The sequence below is a fragment of the Rhizomucor pusillus genome (assembly GCF_041956525.1).
Source record: "Rhizomucor pusillus strain CBS 183.67 unplaced genomic scaffold VTP01scaffold_9, whole genome shotgun sequence".
In the NCBI taxonomy this organism is placed as follows: Eukaryota; Fungi; Mucoromycota; class Mucoromycetes; order Mucorales; family Lichtheimiaceae; genus Rhizomucor; species Rhizomucor pusillus.
This window is the reverse complement of record NW_027192151.1, coordinates 879,583-899,060: the sequence shown is the minus strand read 5'-3', so window position 1 is coordinate 899,060 and position 19,478 is coordinate 879,583. Positions and strand designations below refer to the sequence as shown.

General features: G+C 45.2%; 8 protein-coding genes across 8 annotated transcripts; 2 read left to right on the top strand and 6 right to left on the bottom strand.

Annotated features, from left to right (window-relative positions):
• Positions 1–182: 182 nt before the first annotated feature.
• On the bottom strand, positions 183–3,308 carry VTP01DRAFT_10866 (uncharacterized protein; the record flags this gene model as incomplete). The annotated part of the gene is made up of 3 exons (XM_069379275.1): positions 183–2,646; positions 2,724–2,819; positions 2,890–3,308. 3 exons carry the CDS (start codon positions 3,306–3,308, stop codon positions 183–185), a joined length of 2,979 nt encoding a protein of 992 aa, XP_069239266.1.
• Positions 3,309–4,305: 997 nt separating this feature from the next.
• Positions 4,306–6,850, bottom strand: VTP01DRAFT_10865 (uncharacterized protein; the record flags this gene model as incomplete). Its single annotated transcript, XM_069379274.1, has 6 exons — positions 4,306–5,738; positions 5,809–5,957; positions 6,008–6,077; positions 6,135–6,244; positions 6,308–6,420; positions 6,479–6,850. The coding sequence occupies 6 exons, from the start codon at positions 6,848–6,850 to the stop codon at positions 4,306–4,308; spliced, it is 2,247 nt and encodes a 748-aa protein (XP_069239265.1).
• Positions 6,851–6,983: 133 nt separating this feature from the next.
• VTP01DRAFT_10864 (uncharacterized protein) lies at positions 6,984–9,400 on the bottom strand (the record flags this gene model as incomplete). Its single annotated transcript, XM_069379273.1, has 7 exons — positions 6,984–8,209; positions 8,279–8,514; positions 8,573–8,699; positions 8,759–8,814; positions 8,876–9,108; positions 9,172–9,248; positions 9,307–9,400. The coding sequence occupies 7 exons, from the start codon at positions 9,398–9,400 to the stop codon at positions 6,984–6,986; spliced, it is 2,049 nt and encodes a 682-aa protein (XP_069239264.1).
• Positions 9,401–9,692: 292 nt separating this feature from the next.
• VTP01DRAFT_10863 (uncharacterized protein) lies at positions 9,693–11,422 on the bottom strand (the record flags this gene model as incomplete). Its single annotated transcript, XM_069379272.1, has 9 exons — positions 9,693–9,755; positions 9,817–9,934; positions 10,004–10,051; positions 10,112–10,308; positions 10,374–10,503; positions 10,562–10,787; positions 10,839–11,207; positions 11,274–11,322; positions 11,381–11,422. The coding sequence occupies 9 exons, from the start codon at positions 11,420–11,422 to the stop codon at positions 9,693–9,695; spliced, it is 1,242 nt and encodes a 413-aa protein (XP_069239263.1).
• Positions 11,423–11,744: 322 nt separating this feature from the next.
• On the bottom strand, positions 11,745–13,934 carry VTP01DRAFT_10862 (uncharacterized protein; the record flags this gene model as incomplete). The annotated part of the gene is made up of 10 exons (XM_069379271.1): positions 11,745–11,824; positions 11,891–11,950; positions 12,019–12,102; positions 12,171–12,351; positions 12,424–12,502; positions 12,562–13,019; positions 13,091–13,370; positions 13,442–13,459; positions 13,527–13,817; positions 13,879–13,934. 10 exons carry the CDS (start codon positions 13,932–13,934, stop codon positions 11,745–11,747), a joined length of 1,587 nt encoding a protein of 528 aa, XP_069239262.1.
• A 1,273-nt stretch (positions 13,935–15,207) lies between these two features.
• On the top strand, positions 15,208–16,553 carry VTP01DRAFT_10861 (uncharacterized protein; the record flags this gene model as incomplete). The annotated part of the gene is made up of 6 exons (XM_069379270.1): positions 15,208–15,210; positions 15,266–15,329; positions 15,576–15,721; positions 15,781–15,961; positions 16,080–16,217; positions 16,282–16,553. 6 exons carry the CDS (start codon positions 15,208–15,210, stop codon positions 16,551–16,553), a joined length of 804 nt encoding a protein of 267 aa, XP_069239261.1.
• A 182-nt stretch (positions 16,554–16,735) lies between these two features.
• On the top strand, positions 16,736–17,253 carry VTP01DRAFT_10860 (uncharacterized protein; the record flags this gene model as incomplete). The annotated part of the gene is made up of 2 exons (XM_069379269.1): positions 16,736–16,930; positions 16,984–17,253. The coding sequence occupies 2 exons, from the start codon at positions 16,736–16,738 to the stop codon at positions 17,251–17,253; spliced, it is 465 nt and encodes a 154-aa protein (XP_069239260.1).
• A 1,107-nt stretch (positions 17,254–18,360) lies between these two features.
• VTP01DRAFT_10859 (uncharacterized protein) lies at positions 18,361–19,367 on the bottom strand (the record flags this gene model as incomplete). The annotated part of the gene is made up of 5 exons (XM_069379267.1): positions 18,361–18,492; positions 18,561–18,664; positions 18,731–18,993; positions 19,059–19,108; positions 19,161–19,367. The coding sequence occupies 5 exons, from the start codon at positions 19,365–19,367 to the stop codon at positions 18,361–18,363; spliced, it is 756 nt and encodes a 251-aa protein (XP_069239259.1).
• Positions 19,368–19,478: the final 111 nt, after the last annotated feature.

Below are 19,478 nucleotides of genomic sequence, written 5' to 3'. Positions count from 1 at the left end.
AGCTAGATATTTGGGCTTGACAAGGATCCACTCCAATGCAGTCAAGATGCCCGTTAGAAGTTGAGGAGCAATGAAATTTTTTTTACACTGAGTTGCAACCAGAAACATTCTCTCACATAGAGATCCCTTCACTATGGTGGAAATTTGTTTTGTTCATGATATGTTAGCAACAGTAATTAAGTTTATTGAAGGGGATTAGTTGTGGGGACGATGGGATGAGGTGGGGATGGAGTAGGGGTAGGGGTAGGGGTAGGGTTAGTGGTAGTGGTAGTGGTAGTTGTAGGGGTGGTGCTGGTAGGAGTAGATTCAAGAAGAGGCAGGATCTTTCGTGGACGTCCTCGTGGTCGTCCTGACGGTTGCCGTCCAGACTTTCTGTCTTCGGGATTTAGTGGTGGCCGTCCTCTGCGCTTGCCAGTTGCTGTCACGTTAGGTTTTCTACGCTGTTGGCGTGATTGTTCTTCTTCAAAGGCATATTTTGTCTTGTGGCGTCTGGTTCGGGTCAACGGCGAGAACTCGGTCCATTCCTTGATCAGTCCCTCGTGAATATCCGGTTGTTGCATCCAGTCAAGGACTTCAGCAGCTGACTTGCGATCTGTTGGGCTTGCGCGCAGGAAGAATTGTAATAATTGTCGGCTGAGCTCTCCAGATACTTCTCGCCGCAATGCTGTGTCGATTTGATGGTCAGTTTTGACAGTTTCTCGAAGTCCTCGCAAATCGGTATCCAAGATTCCATGCCAAGGCTCTGTTTCCGCAAATACTTTCCATATAATAGTACCGATAGAATACAGATCTTCCGCGATTGGGTGCACAAGGTAAGGCAAGACATCCTCATCAGTACGGGAACGAGGTAATGTTTGGATAGAACGATAGAGTCTGTATCCGTGATCCGGTTTCGCTTTGATCCACGGCAAATTCTTGCACCACTCCTTGAGCTCATCGTCCGTCTCAGGCAGGACCTCTCCTTCGTATTCGCCTTTCACTTTGGGCTTTTCGACCCACCATTTGTTCATGAGGTCTGGCGTCGCAAATATCGCTTTTCCAAAGTCGATGAGGCGCAAGTCGGCCTTGAAAGTTCCATCTTGGAGCTTCTCCTTGGAGTTTTCGTCCACCATGAAGTTGACTTCGGAAAGATCGCGGTGAGCAATACCTTTTCCGTGAATGTTTTTCATGCAGCCGAGCATTTGTAGAATTAAATCCATTTTCTGGTATGCGGTTAGTCGATGGTGCGAATGCATATGAGTGTATTGTTTCAATGTTTTCTGGTATCGTTGCATGGAAAGACCAACCACTTCGCCGTCATCAGATTGTAGAACTTCAACAATCTGGCCCATGTGTGGTTCGCTGTGGAGTTCCAGTAAGCTGACAACTTCTGTTGCGCGTTGAGTGATGGTCATCCGCTTGAATGTTTGTACAACAACAGTTGGGTCATTATGCACATAATAAACATGCTTGAAAAAGCCTTCGGCGTTAGGGAATGTAGATGTGTTCTCTTTGTACTTGGAAGCCTTGATGACCGGCACGTTCTTCTTTTGGCACATGTCAAACACCTTGCTCCAAAGATCACGTGCTTTGCTGAGGTAATACTCGCGTGTACGAAGATCCTGGATATGATCGGCGGCCTCGTCTCCGGGACCGAGATACTGGGTGTAGTCAAATCCAGAGTCAGAGGCTTCCTGTTTGATCTTGGGCACCACCTTTTTCTGTGGCGCCTCAGCTTCAGCTCCTAGCTCGTCACTTGACTCCAATGCATTTTCTTTCTCCTTGACACTGGCGTCAGTTTTGACCGAATCATGAATGTTGGTATTGTTTGTATTGGTATTGGTAAGAGTCGATGACGAGGCGACGGTCTTGTCAGACGAAGGAGTGGGCATGGAAGCATTCTCTTCGAACACCATTTCATCAGAGCTAACGTTGGAGCGGTGTCGCTTTTCAGTATGCGCGTCCGTGATAGAAGCTTCGGTGCTTGGATCGGTGCTAGTATCTTGGGTAGATGGCGACGAACGCTTTCTTTCAATAACGACAAGCTTGTCAACAGCTTTGATTTGTTCTTGAGGGATAACATTTTGGCCAGTCAGGATAGATTCCATAAAGTAGGATGCAACCTGCGGATCGCCAGACCTTTTGAGATCAGCCATGCTTTTTGATAAACGGTGAGTAGCGTAGGCCCGCCGAAGGTATGCCTTTTCCATGGAATCGGTAAAGATAGTCTTGACGTCCTTGTACACTTTTAGGATTTTGACCTTGACGAACGCCTTCGGTAAATAATCCGATGGATAATGCGTGTCCATGACAGTAGAATCAAGCGTGCGGATAGGACCAACGGGCTTGACAAGTACTACGTTAGATATGAGCTCCAAGAGATCGCGACGGAGGCAATCCTTGCGCGGCTTGACGTTAATGTTCATAAGAACGGCGACAAGGCCTGAAGGGTCTGTAGAAGCATCCGTAAGCAGAGTCCGGTTTTTGCCAATGTAAAGGCGGGGGAAAGGAGGCAGAGCATCAACAGGCTCGCCTTTGTCAACAGCTGACACATAGCGCATAAATGGCGCGTTGAGATGATCGTATATTTCACGTATCTTTGAGAGGCCACGGGCGCCTTTCACAGCGTGTTCACCAGGCGCGATCATTTGTAGAAAATACAAGTTACTACAGCAGAGAAAAGAGGAAAATGAAGCAAAGATTAGTATATCACGTGCACGTGTTGTGCTATCCAAGACCCTTACTTTATCTGGTCAATACGCATATTGCTAATGTCAGCAAATGTATGCTCTCTCTCTTCGGGAAAGGTGGTACGGCGAGGATCTTTCAAAGTTCGATCGCTACACATCCAAAATTGCATGAATAAATTTATGAGCGAAATAAAGGGCAGCATGCAGTTTGGACACTTACATGGCAGCACGGCAAATATCATCCAGCGCTTGCTGAAAGACAGTCTGCAAGTGCGTTGAGAGCTGGTAGATCAGCGCGATCGGTTCATGGAACAACTGGGCGTTTTGCCAGATCAACTGCAGATCTCGCACGAAGTCGGTGGCACTTTGGTACCGACCGCACAAGAGGTTTGTTTCCAAGGTAGACAGGTCCATAGGAGTCTTGACAACCGAGTGGTAGTTCACAAAGGCCTCAGGCACTGGAGAAACAAAAGGAAAGATAGCAACGCAGGCAAAGAGCTCGTCGAGGACGAAAGCACAGAGGCGAAGGAGTAACAGAGGGATATAGACTTGCTGGAACGCACCAGCGTTGCGAACCACTTGTAGGTCGCTATTTTCGCCTTGGCAAGCAGCTTGGAGACGATCACTGTCGTTCGCCATGGCGATCTTGCTCGCTTCCGTTCTTTTTGAGCAATAAAGAGGGATGGAAGGATGGCTCTTGCGCTCAAGGCATTGACCGCCCATTTCACATTGCTCAAATTCGAAGTCACGCTACTCGGATTCCCGCAGTAAATCACTATTGCGCTTTCGCTACCTTGCTAAACGCGCGTTTCCTTCGAGTTATGCCTATTTTCTGTTAGTTAAAACCACAGCTCACTTTTTTTTGACTCTATATGGTCGAAATCCGGGAGTTTCTGTGCGCAATTTGCGTATTTTACCAGAGAAACCCACCCACCTCCGTCTTTGGCTGCTGGGCAACAACTTTACGTTTATTACATTTACTTTGCATACATTCATACCAAGTATTTTGAGATCTTTTTAGTTTAAATACAATTGAATACAATGGTTGTCGTATTTTATCGGATTATCTTCTAAAACCATGGTTTCATGTGAACTGGACAGTGCAGACGCATCTTTCTGTACATGTCTCAATAGCAGCAGAAAGCTCCACATCCATTGATGGCAGAGATGCTTCTGCTTGGAGCAATGCTTGATTGTTAGTCATTCCTAATGAGAGAAACAGTTCGGTGAGCCCTGTCACCGGTCATATCCTATATAGTTAGCTTGGTGTCCACAGGTCAGGCCTGGAAGATCTCTTAATTTAAAGTCACGCATCGCTGTGTCTTTTGCATTCTTAGTACCTCTCTTCCTATTTCCTGACATCCAGGTTATCAATAGCCTCTATGTATACGCTGGATGAGGGACAGGTTAGCTTTGTCAGAAGGTGAGACGTTTGTTGCTCTTTGTCGTCAAGCGATGAGATATGTTCAATCCGCGCATTTACAAGCATCCCTGCCACGTGTAAGATAGTAAGTACCCAACTATAACCATTACGGAGATAACATCATACGAATAGCTTTTGTTGGTCGGTATGAACAAATAACTTCATTTTGTGAAAGATAATGTACATTAAAGAGGTATGTATGTGCTGCACGTGCTATGAACGCTTATTATCAGACGTCGACTTGTTACTTTTCTTCTGCTTAAGTCCTGTCTTCTTATTTCTTGATGATTGTGGTAGTTGCGGTTGCTGTTGTTGTTGATGTTGATGATGATGTTGCTGCTGCTGCGGTTGTTGTTGCTGTGAACGTCCACGCTGTTTAGGTGTCTCTTCCGGTTTGACCTCTTTAGGTTTGACTGGCACAGTGGGTACATCTGTCGACTTCTTCACAGTTGACCACCGGCGGCGCGATCTTGTTTGTGATGGCTGTGGCGGCTGGGGTGTACTTCTCACTGTGGAAGATGATGGTGATATGGCAGGCCATTCAGCCGTACTTGATCTCCGTCGTTGGGACAATACGGATTGCCGACGATGATTTCTTGATGGAGAGCGCTTGTAGTAGCTACTAGCACTACTTCGGCGACGCCCTTGATAATTCAGTCGCTGAGAGCCTCCATCCGTCTGATCCATTGGTTGATTGGTATACCGTGCAAAGATATGATCTACCGTAGGGCGCTCTGCGTTTGGTGCGCCTTGGGCAGTAGTGCTTTGCGGATTTGCGTAAGAGGATGGTGGCGGAAGAGCTATAGTGATTGCGATGGGTACACCATTGCTCATGGTCGTGCAGTATGGCATAGGATGGCTACTAAAGCGAGCATTTCGTAATCGAAATGGTGGACTAGTGGTAGCCTGAGCTGGTATTGTTGAGGAATTGAATCGTGATCGATATCCTTTATCGGCCGCGAGTTGATTATGCTGCGTAAAAGGAATACTGTATGTCGCCGATGGTGATGTGTTGAATGGATATGAATTTGGACCGTACATTTCTTCCGAAATTTGGCTTTGACGACGACGAGTGTCAATTGAATGAGGATGTACTGGTAACATAACCGGAGGTGGTGGTGCGAGGGATTGGCTGCTAATGACCGAGTTCAAGTCTGGAGGACTATGCTCTTGCAGCGCTGGCCGATAAGGTTCACATATGAGATCTAATGAAGCATGTTCAAGCAGAAGGTGGAATGCTCGCCTGAATTCATTGATCAAGCCTCTGACGGATGCTTCATCCGCTGAATTGCCCAAATTCCGAGTTACGTTAAAAGGTTCCTCAACGCATAAGCTCTGCCTGTTTCGTCCAATGTGCCATCCTTTCTCTCGCTTATCCAAATATCTGCCATATCTGACGGAGACGACTTGCTCTTCATAGTTGAATTCAACGGCATAACGTCGGAAAAATGCAAACAAGAGTCCGCCTAAGCTTTCATGATTTTTGCTTCCAAAACCACGTAGAGATTCGACATCCGTACAGAATGCACTGTCGTCCTCTCCTTGGACCATCTGATGAAGCACGGGTAGTATTGGCGGGTTTCGCATCTGGAGGAAGTTAATCACCATGCATGTCCATGTATAGGTAGACAAGGTACCACCATTCGCTTTAGGGGGTAGTGGAAAATATCAGCTCAGTACCGGATGTGTGCTCATCAATGAGAAATTGCAGCGTACCTGCGTCGTTTATCCGTCGTTGTTTTGTCCAATGTTTGAGTATCATAATCAATGGTCGAACACGGGGGTCCAAGGCAACATATGTTTTGATCATTTCAGTGTTGTGTAGGGCCAGAGTATTATTAACGTTAATATCGCAAGCCAATTGCCTATAATCCCAATCAGACGACATGTTGTACAAAGATAAAAGTATACTTACGATTCTGGATCAAATAGACGCACAATTGGCACTTTGGCACGTGGAACACAGACGACGTTTTGCATACCACCTGGGGAAGTACGTTTTTAGCTGCTGAATATCCTCCTTAACTTTGCTTTATACTAACATTTCCGAAACATTTTTGCCAGCGTTCGTACGTTACGTAGCCCATGCCAAGGAGTCGTGATGCACAGATCGACATCTGAATAACTTGTCCCTAAATCGTTTACCGATGACCTGATAAAATAGGATACATGTCAACTTGATTGTATTGTGATAACATCCATGTTTGCACAATACCCAAATAAATGCACTCGAATATCATGAGCTGGCCATTCAGCGTTAAGCAAATCTTCGATTTTGCGCACGAGGTTCATGCGACGTTCGTAGCTTTCTCGGCTCGGCAGCAAAGTCTATGCCAAAACCATGGTGAATTCATTGAAAAAGTTGGTCCAAATAGCATATAATTACTTCGAAAAGACTTAGCATTTCCACACAAAGGTTGTCCTGATATATTCGATCGAGGTGCACCGGTGGGTCGTCACTGCTGGGAAACGAGTCGCAGGGCTTTTCGGACGGCGAGGGGTATTGTCGAGTAGTGCAAAAGGTTTCGCAAGACTCGGCAGACATGGTTTCCGTGCTAGACGTTTCTGAGGTATTGTCATTGTCCTGCTCAGAGCGAGGCGATGACGTTGCTGTACTTGTCGTAGGACATCGTAGCATGGTCGCGTCGATGGATTTGGTTTGACCGGCGCTTAGTTTCGGTGCAGGCGTTATTGAATGCACGTTGGTGAATGGCTCGGTGGTCTGTATGGATCGCCGTGGTATAGTGGATGCCGGCATCCTGATTGGGCGAACGTTTTATGAAAACTTTCTTTGAAATATCCTCGGTTCGGCGGAAAGGGAATGAGCCCAAAAAAAAGGAAGTGAGAGAGGCCCTGAAAGATGACTTAGCGGGCGGAGTGTGTGCCAAATTTTATTTTGCTCGAAGCAGCTCAGCTATCGTTTTCAGCACCTCTGGGTCGATGCTTTTCCTTCCTTGTTTCTCAAGCCACGAGAGCTTATCGATTACAGTAAAACCCCATCGATCTTCCAAGTCTGTTCTACAGTCGGGTTGTGATAGAAGAAGTCTGAGAAGTTCTACACGTCCGTAGCATACTGCGACGTCTATCGCTCGTCGTCCTTCCACAGCCTCGGCCCAGTTAACAGGCCAACCAGCATCCAGCGCTATCTTTACAAATTCCACGTCGTTTTCACGCACAGCATTAAGCCACGAGGGTCCCATATCGCTTTGTTCGCTGACTGACAAGTGAGCGCCCGCCTTTCGTAGCATGGATACGACGTGAGGATGCTTTCCCACAACGGCCACGAAAATAGGTGTGTGACCCCATCGATCGCGTACGTGAACTGACGCACCGTTTAACAGTAGATATTCAACAGTTGCAATGTTACCGTCGCGGCTTGCAATATGCAGTGGGCTCCGGCCTTCATAATCCACGCAGTTCAGATTGAGCATATCGCCCATGGCATCGCTTAACATTTTCATGCTTTGAACATCGTTGGCGCTGGCTGCAGAGCAGAGTAACATGGGTGCTAGCATCTTTTCTGCCAACTGCTCCTCTTCAAGAGACATGACTTTCTGATCTACATCGGATTTTGCCGCTAGTTTGCTGCGAGCTGATACCTTGGCAAAAATGTCCAAAAGAATTTGCGAACGGCTGCCCGATGCGCTGAAGCGCTGCTTTTCTGCACGGGCAGTCAGTTCACCGCGCAAGTTTCGTGTCATCAATAACCGGACTTGTTGTGGATCATCAGGTATCTTGCCAAGCAAGTATGAAAGCTTGGTAAGCGCGCATTCTGGTGTCATATCAGCACCAGCAACGACACCGATAGCCGCAAGCTGCCGTCCAGTAGCATAAGAGTCCGTCACCAGGCCTTTCCTACACTGCGTACAGTTTACAATGACAACGCCTCGATCGCATGCTTCTTTAAGCGCAGCCAGCAAATCAGATCTTGCAGGGGCGTTGCCAGCGCCGTAAGTCTCCAAGACAACTCCTTGCAAAGGCGGTGCAAGGAACGCACGAACAGTGCTCTCGTTGATGCCGGGGAACAACCGCAACGATGCTACGTTCCGATTCAGTATTTTGTGGGATTTGAATTTCGCGATATGCGTAGGACGAAGGACTAGCGGCCATTTGACATCTAAATGTATTGTATACTTCCATATTTAGCTTGAATCGATCCCTTCTAGAACGTCGACGGAGCAATTACCGATATCAATTCCGAGATTGACCAATGCTGGGAGGTTTGGTGAATCAAATGCATCAAAGTCCACAGCGCTTATTTTGCTTGTGCGATTGCCTCTATACAATTTATCTCCAAAGTAAAGACACACTTCAGGGATGACAAAGTGGCCGGCAATAGTCAACGCGCCTAAAAGATTCTCTACAGCATCGTTGCGGACTTCTGTTAAAGGAACTTGGGAGCCGGTAATGATAACGGTTTTTCTAACATAGATTTATAAGTATCAATTCTGGGCAAACAAGTCGTCTTTGAGGTAGTTACCCCAAGTCCTCCAACATGAAACTAAGCGCGCTTGCGGTATACGCCATAGTGTCGGTACCGTGTAGAACAATAAATGCATCGAAATGTTCGTAATTTGCTTCTATGTCACGCGCGATGCGTACCCAATCTGTAGAATATACAAATATGTAAGTAACATTTGGATTTTTTAATATATTGTGATATTACCATCCATGGTGATGTTGCAAGAATCAAGAAGTGGATCGTATTCTAATATAGAGTATCTAAAGTATACACGCATTAAGCTTTCCCCACACAGCATACTAAGGAGCATGTTTCAAGTACCTAATGCGTTTTCCGAAAAGACTAACTGGAGTAACCAGGCTTGGAAGGTGTGTCAGCACCGTTTCTCCGCTTGGCTGTACTTGTCTGACCATATTTGTAATGGAAGTAAATTGATCTTTCAAAGTCGCACTGTCAGCAAGGTTTTCTTGCGAAGCTGAGCGTGAGTTAAGGCCATGAGAAGGGTCATGGAATCGTATCAAGCGTGCGAGTGATTTGGCCAAGTAGTTTGGCAACTAAATTCGGATATTAGGTCGGGAACTGATTTCGACCCTCTTTTAGATACAATTTCGACTTACAGGGATATATCCGTGCTCCGGAGTGTGCTTCATGCCAATGGTACCTCCAGTATAGATAACCAAGACTCTCGAAAAGTCTACAAAAGTGTTTAGATTCGGAACAAGGAAATATTGCCAAGTCTGCTCGGAACGTACCTGGAGCTAACATTTCGTCCCGATCAGCACGCAGCTGATGTTCGACAGCCGCATTGTCGTAAATGGGCACCTGGACATTCAGTTCCGGATTCATGAGCCCTTCAAGTTGTTTCTGGTGCTCTGAAAAAGGCTGGAAAAAAAAATGGAAAAAGCTGCAAGCTATGGCGGACTTTGTCAAGTTCCCCACGCTCGTAGCCAATGGACGCAACGTCCCTTCATCTCGTCATTTGCCATCAATGGTCAAAACTCTCTGATCCAGTGGTTTCGCCGACGAAAAACATCCCGCGGAAATGGAAAGAAGAATAGAGTTTATGTATGTTGAGACGAGTACTCCAAATACTACTATATAGGCACATTTATGACTGTGTATGTGTGGTTTGTTCCAGTTACTTTCGGCTCGCCTTGAGCGAGCGCATAGTGGTTTTCAACCTCTTGAAAGATCCTCCTTGCTATAAACGAAAAGAAAAAATTTAGATTCGACCTTTTGCCGAACGAGTGAATGGGACTTGCCTCTTTCGTCTTGTGTCTCGTCACCTTTATCGTGCTCTGCGGTATAATATCGTAGTCGGGAGCAACAGCTTGTGGAATGCTAACATGGTACCTTTGACGCAAGGAACCTGCATTAGAGCTAAAATCGGGAATCATTCTTGTCAGTGAACAAAACTCGTTTTAGTTTTGATTTTTGTAGCGAATTTACCTTTCAGCCGGTGCATCCATCTTGACCCGCTTAACGCGAGGCGCAACCCTGTAAAAGCGAAACGTTTAATAAACGTCGAAGGATGCAACAACCAATGTCAATACATACGCCTCATGTCTGTATTCTCGTAACTCATGCTGTCGTTCGCTGTAATTGGCGCTGCGTTTGATGACTAGACGACTCCACTTTGCAATTAATTGTTCTGCTTTTCTCTTGATGCGAGGATCTACTCGAGGTGATTTTTGATAAAAATAAACGATTTTGCCAACGCCGCTTTCACGCAAGTGGTCGCTTGCAATAGGTAGCTATAACAAGAAAGATCTAGTCATTATCACCATCCGGGATTATAGTTAGTAATTATATTCCTTACGCTATCCAAAGCATCCAACATTTGGGATTGGATATCCAAGCTTGGAAGAGATCGATCAGGTAATGGTTCCAACCATACACGAATTGCATCCAATAGCTGGTTGTCGAGGATGTTATCTTGAATTCGTTTACTACCGAGTTGCGCGATAAGTCAGGCAATGATGTGACATATTCATTGAGTCAATTTACTTTGTCAAAATATTCATTGCTTCATTAAGCATCTTGAGTTTCGCAGTTGCCGGCCGTCTTTCGTTATTTGCCATTGTGTCTTCATCTGCAGCGTTTCTCATTCTTTCACGAAGAGCCATCAACTCTTCGTCCATGCTTCGTTCCAAGTCTTCTTCATCTGCCTTCTTCCGTCTTTTGCGAGTATTCTGAAGTTTTGCAACGTTTCGATCGAATTCCTCCATGATTTCTGCGACACTCCTTAATACAACGACCTCATGAACTTCATTAAGTCACTTACTGGCTGTTCTGATTTCTTCTTCTGTCATAGGCCGCGGTGGCTCTGCATTTTCGTCTTCTTCTTCGTCCTGTTCACCATCTTTCACTCTGCTTTTGCCTCGCTTCTTCTTCTCTCGTATCTCCTGTTTAATACGTTGTAACTCTGCTTCTTCCTCCTCGGTCCGTTCTCGTCGTCTGAAAGATGGTAGTTTTTGCTTCTTTCTTACTGACATCTCTGCTTCTGGCTCGGCTTCGGCTGCATAGTCAGGATCGCGCTGTTCGTCAGCTGAAACCGGTTTTGGTGAAGGTGAACGGACAGGAGACGGTGATCTAGCATTCTCGGCATCGGAATCTTCTACATCGCTCTGTCCACTTCCTTCCACATCCGATACTAATCAAGCACAAGAACTGGGTTTGAGTCGACTGATCGCTCCGCCTGGGAATCGTTAAGCCTTACATCTCTCTTCTTCACTTAGACCACCTTCTCCAAAGAAGTCGTCCATATCCTTTGTGTAGAGTTTAACAACGACAATAATCAATGTAGCAATAGTTGCAGCAATTTACCAGAGGAGCACCCGATTCCGTGACCTTTTCCTGCTGATCCATAGCGAGAACAAGAGATATTGGAAATGCCTCAAGAGCCAGCCCGGGTTTTTCAACCCAGACGCTGCCATTCACACAAAGTTGTGTATGGATAACAAAGAATTAGACCTGACTCACTGTAATAGTCAAAAATTATCTGAATTCTATTGAAACGACCTTATAATTATTTGCAAAGAGCAACATTCAAAACATAGATGTGTCGAAAAATTCGACGTTTAAACTCGCACAAGATCTGTACTAATGAATTAACTCAATATTTGCAACAGGAGCGATTTTAGTAAACAATCATTTAATAAAAGTACAGTATAGTTGTTGTTTTTGCCCTTTACATTTTGGCGCCCATAAAGGAGCCGATCTTGGTAGCTTGTCTGATACCAAGTTCAAGCATAATTTCCTCGGAGCCGCCTGAGCAAGTAGTGTATGAAAAGTTAGCCGACATGGCAGAAAATGTAAACAGACCTCGCTACGTACCAGGAATTGCATATGCTCGAACTTCACGGTACAAACGCTCAATCTTCTCGCCTTGCCCGCCTACAAGAATAGAGCAAAACAATGTTAATATCCAGTGCATGCAGGAAGAACAGGTTTCTGGGACTGACCCCTTGTGTATGCAAGACCGCCAAAGATTTGAGCGGCTTCACGTGCACAGTATTCAAATGTTTGTGTTGCCTGAGCCTTGCATACTGCGCGCATTTAACGGTGTTAGTGCTAAACATATATGCTAGTGCTGAATAGTTGCTAGGATACTCACAAGCAATGTTACCGCCCAATCGGAGCGGCTGCAAATCCAATGGCATGTGTTTCGTTTGGTAAGCAAGGATTTCCATCCATGCATGAGTCGCTTCGACTTGTCGAATCATGTGTGCAAGCTTGTTGCGGATGACTGGATGGTCAATGAGACGTTTGCCAAAAGTCTTGCGCTTGTGAGCATACTATTTAGAAAACAAGCAGCAACAGCGTCGTTAGCAAACGAAGCAAGCTATCGAGGTAGATGGAGTTTCTACCTTGAGGCATTCTTCAATGCAGACGCGAGCAAAGCGATTTGCCTGGATAACAATACCCATACGCTCAGCATTGAAGTTCCTGCGCGATAGTTTAGTAAATTTACAAGGCATTTGAGCGAGAGTTCTCACAATACTTACGCGACAATGTAGCGGAAGCCCATGTTTTCCTCGCCAATCAAGTTCTCCTTAGGGACCTTGACATCTTCAAAGGTGATATATGCGGTACCGGACGGCCATACACCAGAGCATTGCATTTGTCGTGTAGTAACACCAGGCATGTTACGCTCGACAAGCAAGAACGAGATGCCCTCGAAACCGGGACCTCCAGTACGGCAGGCGACAGTGAAGTAGTCGGCGAACACACCGTTTGTAATCCACTTCTTTTCGCCGTTGAGGACGTAGTGATCGCCGGCGTCGCGAGCCTCGGTGACAAGGTTTGCAACATCTGAACCACCGCTAGGTTCAGTGATGGCCAGACAGATGAATTTCTCGCCCTTTAGAACATCTGGAATAACTTTCTTTTTCAAGTGTTCCGAGGCAAACAATGCGATCGGAGGCAGGCCAATTCCAAGACCACCAACCAGAGCCCAGGTTACCTATTTACCCAAAAAAGTAAATAACAAGATTATGTGATATAATAATCATGATCACCGCAGCGATTACTTACACCACCGGAGCCGCAGCGTGATAATTCATCAACAACAACGACGTTGTGAAAAGCATCCCATTCTTCAGGCTTGATGCCAGCAGGGTAACCATAAGGGATAAGTTCTGGAGGGGCATGGTGGCATGCGGCAGCAAGGATACCAATCTTTGCAGCTTTTTGGAAGACTTCTTTTGGAATACTTTTAGCCTCATCCCATTCGTGACAGAAGGGCGTGATTTCCTTTTCGACGAAATCACGGACAACTCTGCGCACTGCACGGTGGGAGTCGTTGTAAAAGGGGCTGCAGCACCGATACATGGGCAGATCAGCCAAAGTTTCGATCACATGCAACTGATGATAAAACTAATTTACCTATACCAATCCTGATACCTAACAACAACGAGAAAGCCAAGCCGTTATTGTATATCCATGATGGATTTAAACGCTGCCAACTTACCACATAGGGTCGCCAAATGGAACCATATCACCAAATGTCTCACCGATTTGGAGGAAGGACTTTTCTTGCTCCTCTTCTTCTTGTTGTGCGCCAGCGCTCTGTTCTTCTGCAGTACTGATTTCACCGATCAGGAACTTGGAACCAATCTTTTCAAGTACGGACTTGTTGTGGAACGAGTCAAATTGCTTGGTGGCGTCCTTGCCAGATGCCTTCAGAAGGACTTTCTTGCCTCCAGGATGGTCAGCCAAGAAGTTGGTTACATCGTAGACTTTTCCGTGAATTATGACCCAGCTAATACATAGTCGTTGGTTAATACAAGATTTAATAAATAGAATATTTCTGCTGTAAGCACCAGTCACTGTCGGCCGTGTGTTTGGCGACTTCCTCGACGGTAAATTTTTTGGACATGATCGTACCGATGTAGAGTTGGGGGTTCTATTTCCAGGTTAGAGTTGCAGTCAGGGAAAAAAGGACTCGGCCGAGAGGGAGGGAGAGGTAAGAAAAAGAGAAAGAAATGTCAAGAATGAGATCAGGATTGGGGTCTCTTAATATCACATGCATCTGTGGATACAGCGACTGGCCAGTTGAATAAACACAAGGTTTTGCACTTGAGAAAATGCAGGAACAGACGCATCTTGTGAAATACCCACACGTAATGTCATACTACCATACCTGCCAACATCAGTTTTCTGGAAATCTTTTGTAGACCATTATTTAGATATGAAATAAAAGCTTTAAAAACGTTGCAACGCAATCAGCGCGCGAGCAAACATGTCCCCAACCGTCCGCTCTTTGTTTTTTCTTTCGCCGATTTTCATGCGCGCTGTCTCAAGTAGCCAAAGAGCATCTGAGGAGATTCGCAGTTTCTGCATATGATTTTTCAGGCCGCAAAATGGGGTACAAGTAAGATCGGGGTTTTTGGCGGATCCTTGGACATTTGATTGGCTCACAAAAGTTGGCTGATTCTGTCTTGATGAAATTGAGCCAAATGTTCGAAATTGAGCCTTGGGCAACTGACAAGTCCTTCCAGTCGTTCGAACAAAGGAGGACAAGGTCGAAACTTACGCATCTCCCAAGAAAATAAAGACTCCGCTTTTACATCACCACGTATATAAAACCTCCAGCAGTGTGCATTGACGGCATCATAGCATTGGAAATCAATCACAAGAAAATCAGCACATACCTTAACAATGGATATTAAGATTGGAAACTACGAGTCGATAGTATAGTTATATACCGGAATCAAGAGCAGTAAACATGATATCATCCTTGGAAACCGTGGCACTACGATAACAATCCGAGAACTGACTGGAGAACCAATTTCACGCCATTCTACGTTATCCCGACTTTTATTCATTTCTCTTCCACTCTAATTAGCAACTGCATCAATAGTGATCTTGCTAAGTCTAGAGAAGGTCCCACGACGGAAGGCTCTGGTAATGAAACATTTGAACATCGACAAATGTTCACAACTTGTGCCGCATGAGGTTATTGATTCCATCAAGAGCAGCACAAGCAATCCACAGGTTAAATGTTGCGCCAAAATCATATCCTCGATTATCCCGCGGTTTTACATGTCCGGGTCAAGTCATAAAGAAGGAGAAGCCAACTTCACCATCGAGTCCATTCGTCCATTCATTTTCCATTGTATAATTACTCAACTAAAAGGAATCAAACATTAATGGTAAGTGCTCAGATTACAATGTCAGTTCGTATCCAGTTACCAATTCTATTTATAGGATGACTTACCATTTCGGGCCCCCAAATGGCCATCAGTGCGGCATTATGATGATGCCGCACTTCGTTCTTTTCGTTGATCCTTCCTCCGAAGATGAGCTTTGAGCTAATGTTCGTAGAAGTCAAAAGAAAAGGAAGCTATAGCAACGGTCACCATGAAAGCGAAGTTGTGAAGATAGGGAAAGAGATGCAGGTTGCCATTAACAAGCTTATATTCCAGAAGGTGGAGAACCCATAAGTGGTTGGTCTGTTGGTTGAAGGCAAATTTATTTTGCTTTCTTATTCTTGATGTCATTATAACGTGTAAAATAGGGCACAGAGCAATCGCATATAAGAAGGACCTGAATTACAACAGCCAGTATAGAATGATTGACCTGAGCACGTTCCACTTTGTCCGATACTGTGCTGACGACATTCTACTGTTGTCCACTAAACTGGAGAAGCTTCTCCATGTCAAAGTAAGCCGGTTATCCTTTCTTCGGCTAACAACGACATCGACCAACTTGAGGAACCAAAGCAACAAAACCAACCTGCGACAACGATCTGTATCATTGATGGTTTCAAGTCTTCCACCATCCCTGATTTTATTCAAGTGGAAGGCCCTTACAAGGTGCTCGACGAAAAAATCGAACGGATTCTCAGTATGGACTTCCGCACGTTCCCAGGCCTACTGCCCCATGGCGCAAGGTTGTTTTCAGGTGCGATCATTCAAGGTGAACGACCAACAGTCATTTTGACTTGCGAGAATTTATGCACGTGCACAATCGCTTGACATACACGGGGAGGCAAAAAGCAAATCTTTACCAATCCCACCAGCACCAATATTTATTGGGCTTGTTGATGAATCCGACGGACATGGACAGAAAAAGAAGTTCAAAATTGGCTCACTGCACATGAACATTTTCGTTACATCGTCGGTTATGCTCTGTCAAGATTTCTTAGCCATCAGCTTGGGTCCGGAAACCAACATACAGCAACAGTCTTTTTCACGACGGTCCAAGCTTTTTTTTTCAGAAAGCAATCGAAAAGTACCTGAGTCTATTGGAGAGCAGTGAGACCAAGAATGCACCTGTTTCTGTTGGAGATTTGCGTCAAGTCTTGTTATCCTTTGCTGATCCATCCACGTATATGCCGTACCGCGCAACGTTGGAGTCATTTGATAACGATTTTTTCAGCCTGCGACCATCTTTACTTTATGCGGCTTGCCCCACGACGGTTAAGGTGTATAGTACAGTTCATCGCTTCAATCTGACTAGGGGCCGCGGACTCTTGTCGGAGAATGGTGGTTAAATTCTTGACAGACAGTGTATATCAACGGCTCTTGCTGAGTAGGGAGAAACAGTTCAAGTGCTGCAGGTTGCAGACCTGAGATCGGCCCCGCAGAGTCAGCTAGCCCAATACTTTTTTGAAACGCGTCTTGGCAGCCATCGAAATAGTTCAAGTCAACCACGCGTTTTCCAGTACAAGACAATATGGGCCTTACTGTTTCCGTGGGATCACTCTCCAAGCATCTTCGTGCAAAATGTGCGCTAACTCTCAAGCGCGCTGTGAAATATCCAGAAAAGAGGAACAGCAAGGAAGTAAAAGAAAGCCGACATCAATTCGTACAAACTTGGATATTCGACGGCCATGTAGATTATCTGCTAAACTGTGTCTTCATTGACGGGGCAAGCTTCAATACGCACATCAGGAAAACGTTTGCTCAATCGAGGAAAGGGAGTCTGCTCGAATTATCGTACCCACTGCTCGCCAGCCATCAATGTCGCTCCTGGCTGCAATATCCGGAACCGAGATCGTAGAAGCGTCGGTCAAGGTCTCAAAAGGAGGAACAAATGCTGATGAATTTCTAGCTTTCATCAACAGTGTTATGGACAAGCTTCACGCAAAAAGCCTGCACGGACATTATCTTGTTTTCGATAACGCTCCAATTCACAAGCCTGAATTCGTGGTTTCAACGCTCTATTTCTGCCAGCATATTCTCCATTTCTAAACCCCATCGAGGGAACTTTTTCGAAAGTAAAAACATTGGTTAGACGTGGTCCTATGCTGGAGAAAGAGACGCTCACAAGCCGTGTTATCCATGCAATTGCTCATGTAACTCCCTCGGACCTTGAAGGATGGGTTCAACATTCAGTATCATTTTCTTTGAATTTATTTTTTTCTATGAATAAAAGTATACATTATTGTCCGTGAGCTATGATAGTCATTCTACTTTCTGACGTCCCAATTTCCCTGACCGACATTCAGACTTTTGCCAGCTTTAGTTGAAGTTTTCATGGGCGAAGACAAAGCACAGTGATGGTCGAGCCAATAATCTTCGGAAGAAACTCTAACCAAATTCCACTGAGAAACCAACGTTCTAAAGAGTGTTATAAACCATCTTCTCAAGCTGAGCTAAGTTATTGAGGGTCCAAGTAAACTTTTCCTAAGTTTAGGTAAAATTCTTTGAAATTGCGCCAACTTCCATGTGCCTAGAGCTAAGTTTTCGTTCATTTGCGCGGATTCTAACGAAAAAACTGTAATAGAATACGTAGAATACCATCAAGTCATCAAGACAAAAATCCGCCAACTTTCCTAAAAAGAATCCGCCAATAAAATGTAATCATATTTGTTCCATATTGGGTCGGCTGCCGTCCTGGAATCCGGCATCCGGCATCCGTGCTGGCGATCTCGCTGGCCAGCCATTGCACCTTTTTTTTTTTTTTTCACTGTTACCCTGTCCCACTGCTGTTCTTCAAGCAGAAGCGTAAATTATTACCCGGAAACAAATGTATAGTTGAAACGAAACGAAAAATAAACTACTCTCAATAATATGTTGTTACTAGTAAAAACAAAGTACAATATTATAATAAGTTACTGTTCTAATAATTCAGGGAATATATGCGGTATTGTTGTTACGGCGAGAAGGAAACAAGTTTGAATGCATGTACAATATGGACTGGAGACTCGTAGATTTGTTCTGAGAGACGATTGTGTAAATTGTATATATGTCGAGTTGTGTGAGAGCGTGTGCATGTGTGTGTGTGTGTGCGTTTGTCTGAAGAGTATGTGAACAGTGTAACGCCTTTTCTTTTTCTTTTGCTCCCTTCGATGTCCATCAAGAAGCAACGGTTTGACATTGATCGCTAACTGGATACGATATGCGGGATATCTTGCCGGACTCGGCGAGTGCCACCAGGTCCTTGTAGTACATCCTCACTTCGTCAACGTGAAAAATATCTTTATCCGCCTGTCACAAGAGATTAGTGTAAATCTCCGGGCGACTTACGGCTAATCAATTACTAGGTGGAAGTTTACCTGAGGCCTGCATTCTAGAAGCACTTCTTGAGCTTCTGACGGATTCAGTTTATATGTACGCATCAAGTAGCACAGCGCCATCACTGCGCTTCGGCCTCTCCCAGCTAGACGCTAGACATGTCAGGCAAATATATCTAAAACTTGTGCAGAATGCAGAATTGAAAATGTACCTTTGCAGTGGAGATATATACGTCCGCCATCATCAATTATTTCCTTCATCAGCCGAATACCCGCCTCAATGGTTTCAAACGATGGTATATTGAAATCACTAGTTGGTAATCGGATCTGCCGGATCCCTATCTCCTCATACAAACTCCTATATCCAGGGAATTCGGCGCACATGTTAACTACGGCTGTTATATTCTCTCGAGATTTCAGGGTTTTGATGTGAGATGGCGTTGGTAAAGCACCGAGTATGACATGCCGGTCGATCCTTTGCACAGACGTGAGAATTCCATTGTTCTGGTTTCAAAATGATATGCAACTAATAGATCTTACCGGTTGTACCAAGACCAACCGCTGACGCAGCCGAACATTCCAATCATCAGCTACACATGAGTTTGAGTTATCGCTCTCTAGTTGCTACTACGCAGAACGCACCTTGTTGTAATAAAGCGAAAGGTAAAACCGTGCCCATTTCAGAATATTGTCGTCTTCTCCAGCCTCCGGCACAATGTCGTCTCTCAACGATGTTCTGAATGAGTTCTTCTCAACACGGTTATCGGGTCGTCTTAATGCTTGACTGATGCCAAGTGAAGACTCTTGCTGCGTAATGGGTGGACGCTCCTCGTCCTCTTCTCTGCCCATTGCGTTTACTTGTACAGGAAAGGGAGTGTGAGCTCCTGCTCTTCTTCCGACCAAAGCATGAACACCAACTCCGCGTTGATACGGACACTTCCGCTGATGCACAAGGCAAAT